At 43.5% G+C, this 18,343-nt stretch overlaps 1 protein-coding gene across 1 annotated transcript; it reads left to right on the top strand.

The window, feature by feature from the left end:
• Window positions 1–16,639: 16,639 nt before the first annotated feature.
• On the top strand, window positions 16,640–17,536 carry LOC122644938 (rust resistance kinase Lr10-like; the record flags this gene model as incomplete). The annotated part of the gene is made up of 1 exon (XM_043838296.1): window positions 16,640–17,536. A coding segment is annotated over one exon (885 nt), but the record flags the coding sequence as incomplete, so codon positions are not given.
• Between the last annotated feature and the right edge of the window lie 807 nt (window positions 17,537–18,343).

Here is an 18,343-nt window from a genome sequence, read left to right as displayed (position 1 = left end):
CGACTAGGGTTTGCACCCTTATCATATAGTTGTTGCATTGGGTATGCCTAGACATGTGATGTCAGGGTACGAATGCGAGTGCTCACATGTTTGATGTGTGCATTGGCGAAGAATCTACTTTGTCGATTCCCTCATGTATTCGCCGGATGTAGGAAGGGATAGACATGTTTCACCAACACCACTGCACTGAGGGAACCTGTCCTTGCAAAGTGTGATCGCATTCTTTGGTTCATCAATGACGAGACTCAAGCAAGTCAAAGCCAGTGTTCTGGGAATGCGTGAACACTTTGTGAGTGAAGGAGTTATCCAACACGGTCACCACTGCCCGATTGGGGAACACCAAGATAGAGACTGTCTGTGCATGGTCGGATCAGAATCTGGATCTAGTACCATTTTGGAAATGGTTTTGCAAAATTTATTTTACATAAAATGATACATTATTTATAGTTATTTCAAATAAAGTGTTTTATCGAGTTTTGCGGGACCCGATTGGATGCACAGACGCTCTTATATGGACATGTACTAAGGATTGGGGTTTGGTAGTACATGTGTACATGCCCTAGATTCCATAATGATGGTGTTGATTAGTGGGGGGTGGTTGTATATGATAAATTATTATCATATAGGGAGTTATTTGGAATTTGCTAATTTAATTGGCTCTTTATTTAATTAATGGATTTGGTGCTAATTGTAATTATCCATTAATAATTAAATAAAGAATCTAATTAATACTTTTCCTATTAGATTCTGCTTCTTCACCTGTGTAGCACTTTGAGTTTAAACAGAACTGCCAGACTGAGAGAGAGAGAGTCAGACTCTCACTAGGGCTCTATTAAATCTATCTAGGATTTAATTAAACCCTATTATTATAAATACGGTACCATAAAACGCAGAGCCGAAGCTCTCCCCATTTTTGGAGCAGATACTCTCTCTCCTGCGTTTTTGGTTTCTCTCTCTCCCTCTTGTGATCTCTCTTCTTCTTCTTGCTTCTCTCACCTGTGTTTGAGAGTTAGGGTTTGTGAAACCCTAGATCTTTGCTGAGGAGTTTGAGGGCATCTGGGATTGGCGTGTAGAACCTTGGTAGCACCATTGGAGGTTCAGATCTGTTTGCTTGGAGCGCTCATTGGAGGAAGAACCACTGTCTATTGGAGGAGCAACACCTGAGGTTCACCAGATTAGGAGTTCTTTATTAATTCTTTCTGGTCATTGATTATTAATATTTATGGGATGCGAAAGAAACTCGAATCAATTATTTTCCGCTGCGCATTCGAGTATGGGATGGATCCCTCTTGCCATGTGATGGACTAGAGACGAGTTTCTCCGTCCCTATTGTGATAATTAATTTTATGGAATGCAATAGGGAAGGAGAAACCCTAATAGGGATGCACCAGGGTTCCCATGGGCTAACCCAAGGCGTGGAAAACCCTAAAGATAAATATCTTGGTCTCCCTAGGGAACCATGGTTTGATCCCTGGACCGTTGTTTGCCCAACATATGCCAGGAATCCTTTGTGGCTTGCCATTCAAGATAATGATGACCATCTCATTCTCGTTTTCAATAGTCAGAGAACGAATCCCCATCCCTTGGGCCGTTTGAAGAGCCAGTTTGATTGCTAGGACTTCAACACAAGGGTAGGGTATTACCACAGCCAACAGAGAATCTGAAAAGAATCTGATAATGAGTGGATTAAAGACAGAAACCCGGAGATGAGCGCTACTACCTACACTCCAATGCAGAGTAGTTCTGTATTGTTCTTCTCCGTCACCTTCTTATTCCTCTTCTTCACTATAGCCATCTCATCCCCAAACCAAACAAATGACTGCATGTTACCATCGATCCGGTGCAACGATAACGGTCCTGACATTCGATTTCCTTTCTGGATAAAAGGCCGGCAGCCCGATCACTGTGGCTATCCTGGCTTTATCCTGCACCGCCATGAACGAAACTCTGCTCGAGCTTTCATTTTCGGGTTCTTTCTTTGTCAACAACATTAACTATACATCACAGACAGTGGGTCTATACGACCCACATGGCTGCCTTCCTCAAAGGATTCTTCATCTCAATTTATCTGCTTCTCCATTTCTTTATGGATCTCAACAAGCTAATTTTCAAGGAAGTTTCACTTTCTTCAATTGTTCAACAGAAAAAACAGAACGAGATTCTCTGATTCCCTGCCTTGGATTCCCTGCCTTGGCCCTTGGGCAACATGTTTATGCCTTCTCATCAGTTATCACTCTATCACAGATACCCTTGCTATTTTGCAAAAAAATTATGACCATCTCTTATCTAAGCATATGGTATCCGGGCAATCCGGCTTTTATTTCTGGAATTTATGAGCCAGGTTTTCATTTTCTACTGAGTTGGTCTCAACCATCGTGTAGAGTTTGTGAAGCAAAGAGAGACTATTGCAGATTGAAGAACACTAACACAAGTGGACCTTATGAAACTGAATGCTTTATTCCCCCCCAATCTCCTTCACCACCAGTATTGGGTATGTATTATGCTCTCTCTCTATCTGTTATGATTCAGCAAGACACGACAGCAGGCAACGTGGAGGGAGGAACACGTAGATCACAGAGGCAAAGAAATCGCCCAGTGGCCCTGTGATTATATCTGATTATGCCATTAGGAAAAGACAAATCAAACGTGATAGGGTCTGTCAAGTTATTAGAAATTGTCAGAGGGAATCTTCTCCATTAAACCTTTATATATTGTAATACTCTGAGGATGAAGATTATGAAAAAATATTAAATATTCTCTTCTCTATCTCTCGTTCTAGGAAGCAGACCACCCTTGAAGCTGGTCATCCTTTACCCCTTCGTAGAACACTGTATCATTGGTGCTTTCATCGAGTTTCAGTATGGCCGAAGGAACTCGACTACGACAGTTGGACGATGCCGTCAAGCTGTTGGGAGAGACTACTGCATCCCAAGGCGAACGCCTAGACTCCCTTCAATCTAGTATTTCGGAACTCGTCCTTCACTTCACCGCCATGGAAGGACGCTTGGAGCAGAACCTTCGTCTTGCTGCTCCACCGCCCATTGTTCAACCTTCGCCCTTCTCTGGTTCGCCACTGATACCTCCGGCTAATCCTATCCAGACACGAACGATGAAGTTGGATTTTCCTCGTTTCGACGGCGACGATCCTGTCGGCTGGATATTCAAAGCCGAACGCTTCTTCGACTACCATGGCACTGCCGACGAACAGCGTATTCTGATCTCGTCATTCCACATGGACGGATCGGCACTCCAATGGTTTCAACTGATGCATCGTTCAGCTCAGTTCACCACTTGGACTGCTTTCACCCGAGCATTGGAGATTCGTTTTGGACCCTCCGAGTTCGATGATCCGCAGGCAGAGTTGGTTAAGCTGACTCAAACGTCGTCTGTTGCAGAATATCAGGGTCGTTTTGAGACCCTTGCCAATCGCACAGTTGCGGTTCCTCCAGCCTTCCTTATCAGTTGTTTCATCTCAGGCTTACGGTATGATATCTATAACAAAGTCATGGCATTTCGCCCCACCACCATGTCCCAAACCGTTGGCCTGGCTCGCCTTCAGGAATCCAAGTTCCTGGAATCTCGCCGTTTCGTTTCTCGGCCGAACCAAACCAGGACCTCCTTGCCTCCCTTACTACCAGTGTCACCATCAGTACCCCTGTTACCAGCTCCTCCACCTCGCATCCCCAATCAAACGACTCTCCCCTACTGAAATGCAGCAATGGCGTGAAAAGGGGTTATGCTATAATTGCGATCACAAGTTCACCCACGGCCACCGCTGTAAATCTCGCCAACTCTTCTTATTGGAGTATGAGGAGGATGATGCCGATGCCACCGATTCCCCAGTTGAGGTTCTGTCCTTAGAGGCAGAGGACACTGTGCTTTTGGAATCAGGCTCACCCACTGAGCTCTCCTACCACTCCTTGTCCGGTGAGTCATCGCCTACAACACTCCGCTTCACGGGATACATATCCGGCACACCCATCCAAGTTCTGGTTGACGGCGGCAGTACGCACAATTTCATTCTGAGTCGCGTTGCTCAGCACTTGTGTCTTCCCATCGAAGCTGCCCCTAATATCACCGTCATGGTTGGTGACGGCAATCGCCTACAGTGTGAAGGGAAGGTGACGAACCTCTCTGTAAGACTTTTACAACACCCTGTTATTGTGGATATACTTGTTTTACCCATTTGTGGTGCAGATTTAGTTCTTGGAGTCCAATGGCTGGCTCAGTTGGGCCCAGTCCTATTTGACTATAGCAAGCTGACCTTGGAGTCCTTTGTTGGCGATAGATGTATTACACTACTGGGTCATCAATCTACGGTTCCCTGCCAACTCCAATACCATTCTGTTCGTCGCCTTATCAAAACAGAGTCCATCGCTGCTCTGTTCCATTTGGAATTCCATCCAAGTCACCCACTGCCCCCCAATTGCAACAACAGTGACCTGCATGTGTTGCTTACCTCCTTTGAGGCGCTATTTACGGTTCCGCGATTGTTACCCCCAGCACGCCCTCAGGACCATGCCATTCATCTCCAGCCTGGGGCTCAGCCTGTTAGTGTGCGCCCCTATCGTTACCCGCATTTTCAGAAAAACGAGATTGAGCGCTTGGTTGCTGAGATGTTACAAACTGCCATCATCCGGCAGAGCACGAGCCCCTTCTCATCACCAGTACTCCTTGTTAAAAAGAAGGATGACACCTGGCGATTTTGTGTGGATTATCGTTCCTTGAACGCTATCACGGTTAAGGATTGCTTCCCTATACCGACTGTCGACGAGCTACTGGATGAGCTAGAAGGCGCACAGTCTTCTCCAAATTAGATCTTCGCTCCGGGTACCATAAAATCCGGGTTCGCGCAGAGGATGTTCACAAAACGGCATTTCGCACACATGATGGCCATTATGAATTTCTGGTTATGTCGTTTGGGCTTACTAATGCCCCATCCACATTTCAAGCTACAATGAATGCAATCTTTCGACCATTCCTTAGGCGATTTGTGTTGGTATTTTTTGATGATGTGTTAGTCTACAGCCCCTCCTGGTCTACCCATTTGACACATCTTCACAAGGTGCTGCAGACATTACGGGCACATGAACTCTACGCCAACCGATCCAAGTGTGCCTTCGGCCAACGATCCATTGACTACTTGGGACATGTTGTCTCCATGGAGGGCGTCAAGATGGATCCTTCCAAGATATCTGCTATGCTGGAATGGCCAATACCTGCTACATTACGCAACCTCAGGGGATTCCTCGGCTTCACTGGATACTGCTGTCATTTTATTCGACATTATGCCCATATCGCAGCTCCACTCACAGAATTACTGAAGAAGGGAGCATTTACTTGGTCTGCCTAGGCACAGGCTGCATTCGAACAACTCCAACATGCTATGACCTCAGCCCCTGTTCTTGCTCTTCCAGATTTTTCTCTTCCATTCACGGTCGAAGCGGACGCCTCAGGTGTGGGCATTGGGGCAGTGTTGTCACAAAATCAGCATCCTATTGCATTCTTTAGCAGGAAATTATCCGGAAAGATGCAAGCAACTTCAGCATATGTCCGTGAAATGTATGCGATTACCCAGGCTGTTATGCGTTGGCGCCAATACTTACTTGGTCGGCGGTTCACCATTTTAACCGACCAAAGGAGTTTGAAGGAGTTGAATGCTCAAGTCATTCAAACACCCGAACAACAACACTGGTTGTTTAAATTACTGGGGTTTGTCTTCGATATTGTATATCGCCCAGGTAAAGAGAATTCTACTGCTGATGCTCTCTCTCGGGTCCCACCCCCACTTCCCACATTCCTAGCACTCACCACATCAACCTTTGCTTTCCTTGATCAAGTAAGAAAGGAAGTATTAGAGGATGAAGAATTACGTAGCATGTGTGAGCTACTACAAGCTGACCCCACATCACATGCAAAGCATTCTCTCAGAAATGGGCGGTTGTATTACCACCAACGTCTGGTCCTAGTAGCCAATTCCCCTCTCCGAGAATTATTTCTTCGAGAATTCCATGAGTCTCTGGTGGGTGAACACATAGGGTTCCTTCGCACATACAGCCGGGTGGCCTTGAATTTGTATTGGAAAGGCATGCACTCCTACGTTAAGCAAAATGTTGCCAGTTGCTCCATTTGTCAACAGATGAAGTCCTTGAACTCATCTCCGGCTGGCCTCTTGCAACCTCTTCCAATTCCAACTTAGGTTTGGGAGGATATCTCAATGGACTTCATCACTGGGCTGCCAACATCAGGGGGAAAAACCACAATTTTGGTGGTGGTTGATCGATTAACAAAGCATGCTCATTTCTGTGCTCTATCGAGCCACTACACCAGCCACCGTGTAGCTGAAATTTTTGCTACTAACATTGCCAAACTCCATGGCATTCCTCGGTCGATCGTCAACGATCGTGACCCCCACTTCCTCAGCAGTTTTTGGCGTGAGTTATTCTGTCTTCAAGGCACAACTTTGGCTATGAGTAGCTCCTATCACCCCCAGACGGATGGCCAAACTGAGGTCCTTAACCGATGCCTCAAGATGTATTTACGAAGTTATGTGGCGGATGAACCAACACGATGGGTGAAATACCTTCATTGGGCGGAATTTTGGTACAATACGGCCTTCCATACGGCAGCAGGCATGACCCCATTTCAGGCTCTTTATGGTCGCCCCCCACTAGTGGTTTCACGGTATATCCCTGACAACTCACCCAATGAAGCATGGAGCATGATTTACAAACCAGGGATCAGGTCCTACACACCTTGAAACTCAAACTCTCCCGTGCTCAAGCTCGAATGAAAGTTCAAGCAGATAAGAATCGAACTGAGCGCGAGTTCAGCCCTGGAGATTGGGTGTTTGTTAAGTTGCAACCGTATCGTCAAAAGTCAGTGGCATTGCGCACCAATCAAAAACTCGGCCTGCATTTTTTTGGTCCCTTCCAAGTTCTGACTCGCATCGGCAAAGTGGCTTACAAGCTCAACCTTCCGCCGGAAGCGCGCATCCACTCGGTGTTCCACGTCTCGTTACTGAACCGCTGTCTTGGAGACCCCTCCACCCAGTCATTACCATCTTCGCTACCTAATGATGAAGCTACACTGGAAGTTGCTGCCATCTTGAACCACCATTATTTGCAGTGACAAGGAGGCACGGTCCAACAAGTTTTAGTGCACTGGAAGGGGCTGCCCTTAGAAGAGACTACTTGGGAAGATGTCTCGGTGCTTCGCGCGCTATACCCGGAACTGAACCTTGAGGACAAGGTTCTTAGCGAAGGAGATGGCAATGTTATGATTCAGCTAGATACGACAGCATGCAACGTGGAGGGAGGAACACGTAGATCACAGAGGCAGAGAAATCGCCCAGTGGCCCTGAATGATTATATCTGATTATGCCGTTAGGAAAAGACAAATCAAACGTGATAGGGTCTGTCAAGTTGTTAGGAATTGTCAGAGGGAATGTTCTCCATTAAACCTTTATATATTGTAATACTCTGAGGATGAAGATTATGAAAAAATATTAAATATTCTCTTCTCTATCTCTCATTCTAGGAGGCAGACCACCCTCGAAGCTGGTCATCCTTTACCCCTTCGTAGAACACTGTATCACTATCATTTTAATCTGTGCCTTGTTATGCTTTCTCTGTATTCTGTAAGCTGGATTTTTGTTTTTTTTAATTATTCTTATATATTTTTTAATTTTACCTTTAAAATTATCTCCTCAGGCCACTTGGCCAGTCCTATTCCTTCAGTGCCGGTAATAAGAGGGGGTGGACCCCACCCAGGCAGAGTGTTCAGGTAGGGGTAGGGTGGTCATTATCCCCCCCATTATAGGTACTGCGTGAAGAATAATTATCACCTCCAATTCGAGGGCACCTCCAATTCCTCTAATAGGGGGGAGTGGAGCCCACCTTAGACAGTGTGTACGGGCAGGGGGTACGGTGGTCATTTCCGCTCCATGTGAGGAATTGGAGGGGGCAGCGAATTGAATGGGATAAAAATTCCCAGGTGAACTAGGCTGGGCAGGGAAGTAGAGGGGACAAAGATCCCATACCCACACCCACACACACACACACTTGCATGGCCCACCCTTCCCATAAAAATTGAGCACATCTATTGATCCCATGGCCAGACTGGGAATGGGCTGATTGATTCATTAGTGTGTCCAGGCTATGAAGGTGCCATGCCTAAAACCCATCAATTACTGGTTAGATGAATTGGTAAATTCACTACCGGTAAGCAAAGAGTGAAGCTTTGTGTTTTAGTATATGAGGCACACACATATAGTTATGCTATAAGGATTATTTTCCCCCAAATAATTCTCCTTTTGTTCTTTACAATAATTTCAAATTTTTACTCCTCATATGTCTATAAAAACCTTAGTTTTTTTTTTTTTTTTTTTAACCCAAACTTCACCTGGGACTTGGGCCAGCCCCGAAGATTTTATTAAGGATAAACCAATAAAAAGAAATACAAAAGGGGCGGACATAGCCCGCCTTACACTTGCCCAAAGGAGAACACTCTCTCAACTCTCAATTAAACTACAACCCTTCCCACAATAAATAATAATCAGCAAAGCCCTACATACGTAACACAGGAAGACCCTCTCTATCCTCTCTCATGATCCTCTGGAGTTCCTGCGGAATAACATCCCCCGAGCAAAACACAGAGTTTTCAGTCCTTGAGCATGCCAAATTTGCTAAGAAATTTGTTTCTCTATTACTCTCCCCATAAGTGAAGCAAATACTAACCCCTAGGAAATCAACCAACTCCATGACCTCTTAGAAGAGGAACCAATAGTTCCACAAGCTACATGCTTTGCGAGTGATAAACTGCACCGTGGTTGCAGAGTCAGAGCTGACTTGGCAGCCAGCAAAACCCATATCAGCACATAATCTAAGGCCATCTCGGAGGGCCCTCAATCCTGCCACTGCTACAGAACAGACCCCGTAAAAGTTGGAGAAAGCAATCAGCATATTACCATTGGCTCCCCGCACAATTCCCCCACCTCCACTTGGCCCTGGATTACCCTTGCTCGCGCCGTCAATATTTAACTTCACCCAACTCAAGGGGGGGCACCAGTACACCGGAATGGGTGCTTTTTGTCGTCGGGCGGGAGGTGTAATATTAAGCACCTGAAGGATTAAATCTTCCTTCAAGGAGAGGTCCTTACCAAGGTTAGGAGGGTAGGTAAACTCATGCAGCCATAATCTCACCTTAGCAATAACCATTGAAGCCGCCCTTCTTTCCTCCCCATGTCTCCTCCTGTTCCTTTCTTTCCACAACTCCTAAACAATCAGAGAAGGAACCAAACCGATGATGAACTGACACACTCCCCGCAATGAGGCCTTAGAATGCCAGAAGGACAGCCTGCTTCTCTTATTTTGGGATGGAAGGATCTCCACATCTAGTAATCTACCAAAATAAGCCCACACTTCAGCTGCCGTGCTGCCATACACTAAAATGTGGTTAGTGGTTTCCTTCCATGGCTCACCACAATAGTTACACTTAGAAGCCATAGGAACCCCAAGTCTCATCAATTCCTCATCTGAAGGGATCCTTCCATTCATAAGCTGCCAAGTAAAGAACCCCACCTTGCTCGGCAATAAGCTATTCCAGCACCACCTGGCATAAGAAACCGCTACTGACCTTGTACGGATGGAGTACCATGCTGATTTCAGCGTGAAAGCTCCATTCGAGTTTGGAGTCCACACCAGCTTATCATCCCTATTTGAGATGAAGAAGTTCCCCCCCCAACTATTTTGTTGCGCACATCACTAGAGTCAATCCTGTTCAGGAAATCGCTATCCCATTCCCCCTCCTCGCTAAGCACATCCTTCACCATGGTACTAGGATCCACTTGCAAAGCGTTATCCACAAAATCTATTAGAGGGACCACACCTAGCCAATCTTCCAGCCAGAGCAAGACATTACCGCTGCCAATCAACCACCTACAATTTGATAGGAACTTGTCACGCACTTGCAGCACTTTCCACCACGTTCAAGACCTAATTCGATTGGGTTGGGCCAGAATGATGTGTTCTCCTTTCTGGAATTTTGCTTTAAAGAAATCCGTCCATAATGATTTTTCTGACGTCATTCTCCACAGTCTCTTCAACCTATAGGCTGCATTCATATCTTCCAGAGTGCGAAGGTCAAGGTCCCCTTCCCCCACGGGCCTACAGATTTTTTTGAAACTCACCCACTGGTGTCTCTTGCCATAGTCCGAGGATCCCCAAAGGAAGTTGGAGCAGATCGTGTAGAAGCTTCTCATAACCGTTTTGGGTACCTCAATGTAGGATAACAAATACACTGGCATCGAAGCTAGAACGTGTTTTAGTAAAACCATCCTTCCACCTACTGATAGTAGCCTACTCTTCCACCCTGCCAGTCGTGCTCTAACTTTTGCAAGCATGCCATCAAAGAAATTTACTTTTAGCCTACCTGTGTAGAGGGGGGCACCCAAGTAGGTAATAGGCAGAACTTTCTGAGAAAAGCCCGTAACAGTTCCAATCATCCTCACCCTTGCTGTAGAAACATTAGTGCCACAAAAAAAAACAACTTTTATGTTTATTAACCAATTGGCCAAAGTAGGACTCGTACCTCGATATGAAGCCCATGATCTGCTTAAGTGAAGATTTGTTTCCCTTCGAGAAGATAATTGTGTCGTCTACGAACAGACTATGTGAGACACCTGGGCAGTGGCATGGAAGCTGGAAATATGATGCACGGCCCTCTACAAATAGACTTTGCAAGCCTCTTTTCAACACTTCCTCCGCTAATATGAATAGAGAAGGGGATAGAGGGTCACCTTGTCGCAGACTTCTCGTTGACTTAAAGTAACCCTTTGGTCCTTCAGCCAAAACCACTAAGAACCAACAGTTTTGAAGTGTTTTGTTAGCCAAACTAACCCACTCGGAGCTTAACCCAAATTTTACAAGGACCTCCCTTAGAAAGCTCCATTCAATTCTGTCATAGGCCTTGGCCATGTCCAGCTTTAGCACAACATTACCACCCCTTGTTTTCCTATTTAAGTCCTACACCACTTCCTGTACCATGGCTAAATTATTCAGGATACTTCTTCCTTGAATAAACGCTCCCTGTTCCTCCCCCACCAAAATCGGTAGAAACACTACCAACCGAGTGGCCATAATATTCGCAATAATTTTGTAAGCGAAGTTGCAGAGACTGATGGGCCGGTAATCCAACATCGATTCCGGCTGTTGCACCTTAGGGATGAGCACCAAGTGGGAGGAAGTATAGCTTCTAGGAAGAAAGCCTCCCGAGAAGAAGTCAACCATCGCTGCCTAAAAACCTTAGTATTTGAGGCATTGACATATAGTAGTTATGTATTACCGGGAAAAAAAACATATAGTAGCTATGCCATTAACAATTTTCTTTTCACTCCATGTTATTGAATTGAATATTTTCCCTTGATTTAATTTCTCTCAAAGAAAGTATAAATATAGATTACAAAGATCACAATCCTAGCCAGTCTAAACTAGGAATGATATTTCAGAGGATACATAGAATGTTAACTTTACAAGCTTGTGAGATTCACATACGATTTTGCTAAAAGGGGAAGGTTTATTATCACATGTGATAATAAACTGAGGAAGGAAACTCGGCTGGGTTTCTCTCCATACACCCCCTCAAGATGGAGAATCGGGCAGACGAATCTTCATCTTGTCTCGTAAAAAATCAAACTTCTAAACAAGGGGCTTTGTGAGAGTATCAGCAAGTTGATCATGTGTGGAAATAAACTAGACTTGTAGTTGTTTCTTGGACACACGATCACAGATAAAATGGAAGTCAATTTCCGCGTGCTTCATGTGTGCATGAAAAAGTGGATTTGAGGAGAGATAAGTGGCACCAATATTATCACACCAAAGGATCGGCGGACCAGCCAGGGGTTATCCAAACTCACCCAGTAAAGATTCTAGCCAAATTAACTTAGCAGATGCATCAGCCAAGGACTTGTACTCGACTTCTGTAGAAGAACGGACAATAGTGTGTTGCTTCCAGGAGGTCTAGGAAATCAGGTTTGGACCAAGAAAATTGTGAAATCACCGGTGGATTTTCGATCACTACTATCACCAGCTCAATCGGCATCAGAGAATGCCTGAAGAGAGCAAGAAGAGGAGCGCTCAATAAGCAAGCCAAATGTGCAGGTGCTCTTCAAATAATGAAGAATGCATTTCACAAGTTGCCAGTAATCTTCGGTAGGAGCATGCCTAAGTTGGCATGCTCGATTGATCGTAAAAGAGACATCAGGGCGAGTGAGTGTGACATACTATAGGGCCCCAGCAACAGAATGGTACTTGGTAGGATCAGACATGAGAGCAGCCCCTAAATCCGAAGGTTAGAAAGTGGTAGCCATGGGAGTCTTGATAGGCTTGCAATTGACCATACTAGTGCGCTATAATAAATCAGAAATGTAACGTGACTGTGAAAGAATAATACCTCGAGAATGTTTGACATCCTTGATGCCCAAGAAAAAATGTAAGTTGTCAGGATCTTTAATGGAGAATTCCCTGGATAGCTGCTGTATAAGAGAGGCCACCATGCCAGAATCACCGCTAGTTACCAAAATGTCATCTACATAAACAAGAATGTAGGAAACTTGCTGCCTAGTATGCCAAATAAATAGTGAAGTGTCTGTCTTGGAGCCAGAAAAGCTAAGTTTAGCCAAAAACTCAGATAAACTAGAAAACCAGGCACGACGTGCTTATTTAAGGCCATAGAGAGACCGATTCAATTTAAACACATGTTGCAGTTGAGAACTATCGACGAAACCTGGAGGTTGAGACATATAAACCTCTTCATGTAGCAAACCTTGGAGGAATGCATTGTGAACATCGAGTTGCCTAACGGCCCAACCTTGTGACACGGCAATAGAGAGAATGCATCATATGGTGGTGGGTTTAACTACTGGACTGAAGGTCTCATCGTAATCAATCTCATGTTGTTGGTGAAATCCTTTCGCAACCAAGCGCGCCTTGTAGTGCTTAAGTGAGCCATCAACCTTCCTTTTGATCTGATAAACTCACTCGCAGCCAATGATGTTCATGTGAGCAGATCGTGGAACAAGAGTCCAAGTGCCATTTTGAATTAGTGCATTAAATTCATCCACCATAGCAACCCGCCATTCTAGAATTTTATTTGCTTGAGTAAAACATGTAGGTTCAGTAGTAATAGCAATATGATGTGCATGGGGAGGCTGATGCTTGGATCGAAGTTGCATGGAATGGCGAGGGGGAGGCTGGGCCTGTGTTGGGGCTGCAGTTTGGGGAGCGGTGTTAGGGGAATAAAATTCATGTATAGGCCTAGTTCTAGGTGGTGGAGAGTCAATGGAAGAGGTAGATATAGGGACGAGGCCACAATGGTAATTGCACTTGCAATGTTGGTAAGGGCATGGGCCATGGGGTGGATGAGGCAGGTAACCGAATAGGGGTTGATGCCCATGGATGGGGTAGAGATGGAGAAGAGATCGCGAGTGGGAAGGCCCCAAAATAGAGGCCGAGAAAGGGAAAGAACCCTCATGAAACCAAACATATCAAGCAATGATAAGGCGATTGGTAGAGAGATTGAGACAGCAATAGCCCATATGAGAGGGGCTATAACCTAAGAAGACACACGACAATGAGCGATAGTCCATTTGTTATAAGGACATAAATATGGGAAGCAAAGGCAGCCAAAAACCTTAAGAAAAGTGTAACCTGGGTGACGATGAAATACAAGTTGAAAAGGACAAACACCAAGAGAGACCATTGAGGGCATCCGGTTAATTAAAAACACAATTGTTTCAAAAGTAAAATGCCAATAAACTTGGGGAACCGACCCATGAGCAAGCAGGGATAGGCCTGTCTCAACAATGTAGCGATGGCGACGCTCAATGGCACCCTATTGCTCATGGGTAGGGGGCCGAAAGTCGATGAGAAATTCCAATTTGTGAAAAATAAGCAGGTAAGATCTGATATTCACCCCCCAATCAGTTTGGACAGATTTAATTTTACTCTCAAATAAACGTTCCACAAGTGTTTGAAATTTTGTAAACACACTAAAAACATCAGATTTACGCACAAGCGGATAAAACCAAATATACTTAGTATTATCATCCATAAAAATTACATAAAACCGATGTCCATCAATAGAGGCAGTGGGGGAAGGACCCCAAACATCACTGTGAACAAGTTCTAATGGAAATAAACTCTTACTATGTGTTTGAACTAAAGGCAATCATCTTACTTTACCCATTTGACAAGCCTGACAGAGAGAACTAAGACGAGGTGAATGAAAAGGTAAATTATTATTTTTAAGCAAATATCGAGTAAACGCTCATGCGGGTGTCCCAGGCGACGATGCCACATGTCAATGGAAGTACGAATAGCAGTGTGAGCAGACAGAGAAGATTGGGGATAAAGTGCATACAGACCCCCTTTACTCGGACCGGAGAGAAGAGTGGACCTGGTTACCTGATCCGTCACAAGAAAGTGAGATGGGTGAAATTCAAAGAAAACATTATTATCATGGACAATTTTTTGAACTAAAAGAAGAGATTTGGACATTGAAGGAACATGTAAAACATTACGTAAAAGAAAAGAATGCGAAGAATTAAAAGGTAAAGAAGAAGAACCAATGTGAGATATGGGTAAACCCTTACCATTACCAACATGAAATTGATCTTAACCATTATACTCATCATAATGAGAAAGGGATTGGATATCAGGGGTTACATGGTGCAAAGCACCAATGTCAGGGTACCATGGGAGAGATGAGATGGAAGGTGGCATGGGTAATAGAGGGGGATTGGGATGGCCATAAGAGGGTACTGGGGCAGTATAAGTGGGATAGGTAGGGTATGTATAATGAGCCGCCAGAGGGTTGGGGGAAGGGTAAGGGAAAGAATTCGGGTTTGGGTAACCTGATTGAGATCTGTAGTAGAAGCGGTCTGTGGAGTGGTTGGTACGCCGACAAATAGAACACTAGAATCGGCCAGGTAGTTGATTGGGTAAGCCACGACCTCCACGGCCACCACAGCCCCTCCCACCCCTACCTCCATGGACACCCCGATTTGGAGAGGGGGAGCCAGGAGCACCAGGGGAGGAGGAGCATTGAACAGTATTAGAGGGAGGAGTACCAGATTGAACATCAGTAAGTTGTAATTTATTCAGTGAAGTGCCATGAAGAAATTCATTGCTAAGCAACATCGCGTGCAGGTCATCATAGGAAATAGGGTCAGTCTATGTCAGAAGATAAGATACCATATCACGGAAGTCAGTCTTGAGACCACGATAGATGTGGAGATTAAAAGGGCTAGGATGCAGAGCATGGCCAGCAGCATTAAGTTCGGCAGCAATTGATTTGGCGCGTTGCAAATATTGGGACACAGGTTCATCAGGCTTCTGTTGACTCTCTTGTAAGGTCATAGTTAAGGACATAATACGACTTTCAGAGGGAGAAGAGAAAGCAGTGGAGAGAGTCTCCCAGATTTCACAACTGGTCCGCTTGCCAACAATAAGGGGAAAGACCTCCTCAGAGAGAGAGGCAATGAGAAAACTTTGAATCAATGAATCTTGGCGGCACCAAGTAGCAGTAGCAACAGTGTTGGTTGGACATGGTGTGGTGCCATCGAGATGTCCATACAAGTTTTGCCCATCTAGGAAGGGCTCAATTTGTGTTTGCCAGAAAAGAAAATTCTTGGAGTTGAGCTTTATGGAGATATAATAGTGTGCTTGTTGGAAGGATGGAGATGAAGTTGAACTCGCGGCAAGAAGAGAATCGGAAGCAGCCACGGCTGTGTTGGAGGAGACTTCATTGGATTCGTCCACCATAGTGAAGAAGGAGAAGATAGAAAGAAAAAAAAAAATACACGAAGAGAGAGCTCGGTGGAGCTAAAGGGCTCTGTATACCATATTGAATTGAATATTTTCCCTTGATTTGATTTCTCTCAAAAAGAGTATAAATATAGATTACATAGATCACAATCCTAGCCAGTCTAAACTAGGAAAGACATTTCAGAGGATTACATAGAATATTAACTTTACAAGCTTGTGAGATTCACACTCGATTTTGCTAAAAGGAGAAGGTTTATTATCACATGTTGAAAGGTAAAATTACCTTAACATTAGATCAAAATATTCCTTATATCCTGAGAAATCTTTCTTTTTCCTTATATCCTATGGGATGTATCTGTGTGTGTGTGTGTGTGTGTGTGTGTGTGTGTGTGTGTGTGTGTGTGTGTGTTTTGATATATATATATATACCCGAAGGTATTGATTCCTCTATTTTTTTTTCCCAGATGAAACTGCTAAGAAATTGATTACAGGTAAAGACACATACATATTCACCTTAAATAAACTTCATTTGTTAAAATATTCTACTGTTCGACTTATTAATTTATAGTGTTTTCATTACAGGTGTAACCACAGGCACCTTTCTTCTTGTTGTGGCAATAATGATGTCCATCAAAAAATACCGTGACTACAAATCAGATAAAATTGAAAAAGAAAACCAAGTGAGGATTCTAAAGTTCTTAGATTACTACAAATCCCTGAAGCCCTCAAGGTACACATTTGCTGACATTAAGAGGATTACAAATCAATTTAAGGAAAAGTTGGGACAAGGAGGTTACAGTAGTGTGTACAAAGGAAAGCTTTCCAATGAAATTCTAGTTGCTGTTAAGGTATTCAACAATTCCATTGGAAATGGAGAGGACTTCATTAATGAAGTTGGCACCATCGGTACGATTCATCATATAAATGTGGTTCGCCTAGTTGGTTTCTGCGCAGATGGATATAGACGAGCTCTTATCTATGAATTTTTGCCAAATGAGTCACTAGAGAAGTTCATCTTTTCAAAAGATACTAAGAGACAAGGCCTTGGTTGGGAGAAACTTCAAGAAATAGCTATTGGCATAGCCAAAGGAATAGAATACCTTCATCAAGGGTGTGATCTACGTATACTTCATTTTGATATTAAACCTCATAATATCTTATTAGATAACGACTTCAACCCTAAGATCTCTGATTTTGGTCTTGCAAAATTATTTTCCAAGGACGAGAGTGCTATCTCCATGACTACAGCAAGAGGGACAATAGGATATATTGCCCCTGAAGTGTTTTCTAGGAACTTTGGTCATGTTTCTCATAAATCAGATGTTTTTAGCTTTGGAATAATGTTGCTTGAAATGGTTGGTGGGAGAAAGAACATTGACAACACTGTAGAGAACACTAGCCAAGTGTACTTCTCCCAATGGATCTATAATCATCTGAGCCATGGGAAAGAGTTGGAAATCAGGATAGATGAAGACGGAGATGCTACCATTGCTAAGAAGCTAACAATTGTGGCTCTTTGGGGTATCCAGTGGTACCCAGTTGATCGCCTTTCAATGAAAGCAGTGGTTCAGATGTTGGAAGGAGACAGAGAGAGCTTGATCATGCCACCCAGTCCTTTTGAGTCTACAATGCCTTCAAAAACTAATGTAGCTAATAGTGAAAGACCCCTCTCTTTGAACTTACCAATCATCTCAGAATAAGGGTGTGGACAATATGTTGCTATTCACTTTGATATTGATATAAGTATTTTTTTTTTGATAAAGACTGATATAAGTTAATTTGCATGGCTAAACTTCTACTCATTATTCATTTCAACTATTATGTTTAAGGAGCTTTGAAATAGATGAATGGTCTAAGATTTTATCAGTTTGGTCTACATAAATAACACAAATATATAAATTTATGGATACATACATGTATATATAGCCAAAATTTTGTTCTTTATGTAGACCAAATTTATATAAATATATATATATACTAAACTTCTACTCATTATTCATTTCAACTATTATGTTTAAGGAGCTTTGAAATAGATGAATGGTCTAAGAATTTATCAGTTTGGTCTACATAAAGAACACAAATATATAAATTTATGGATATATACATATATATATAGCCAAAATTTTGTTCTTTATGTAGACCAAATTTATGTAAATATATATATACTAGTAAATATGCATGTGCAAATGCACGTGTGACCATGTGTAGAGGCAGAAGAGATAATTGAGAGGGGAGGGTTGCTATACCAAATAGTATTTTCTTCTTCCCGAAGGTTAGTCAAAATTATGCTTTTAAAGAAGAGTTCTTCGTCTCATAAGGTTCAAAAGTCAAATTTGCAGTTTCCAAGTAAACTACCATGCAGTCTTACCCAACTGAAACTGGAGTGGCAATCAATCAAAAACCAATAAATTATGTATTAAAAAAAATCCTCCAAGTAAAATTGGAACCAAAAAAATTGTGCCTTGGAACGACTTCTTACAATAGGGGGATTAGGGGGAATAATAATGATCCTAAAATGG

The sequence above is a fragment of the Telopea speciosissima genome, chromosome 11 (genome assembly GCF_018873765.1).
Source record: "Telopea speciosissima isolate NSW1024214 ecotype Mountain lineage chromosome 11, Tspe_v1, whole genome shotgun sequence".
In the NCBI taxonomy this organism is placed as follows: domain Eukaryota; kingdom Viridiplantae; phylum Streptophyta; class Magnoliopsida; order Proteales; family Proteaceae; genus Telopea; species Telopea speciosissima.
This window is presented reverse-complemented; position numbering and strand designations above follow the sequence as displayed.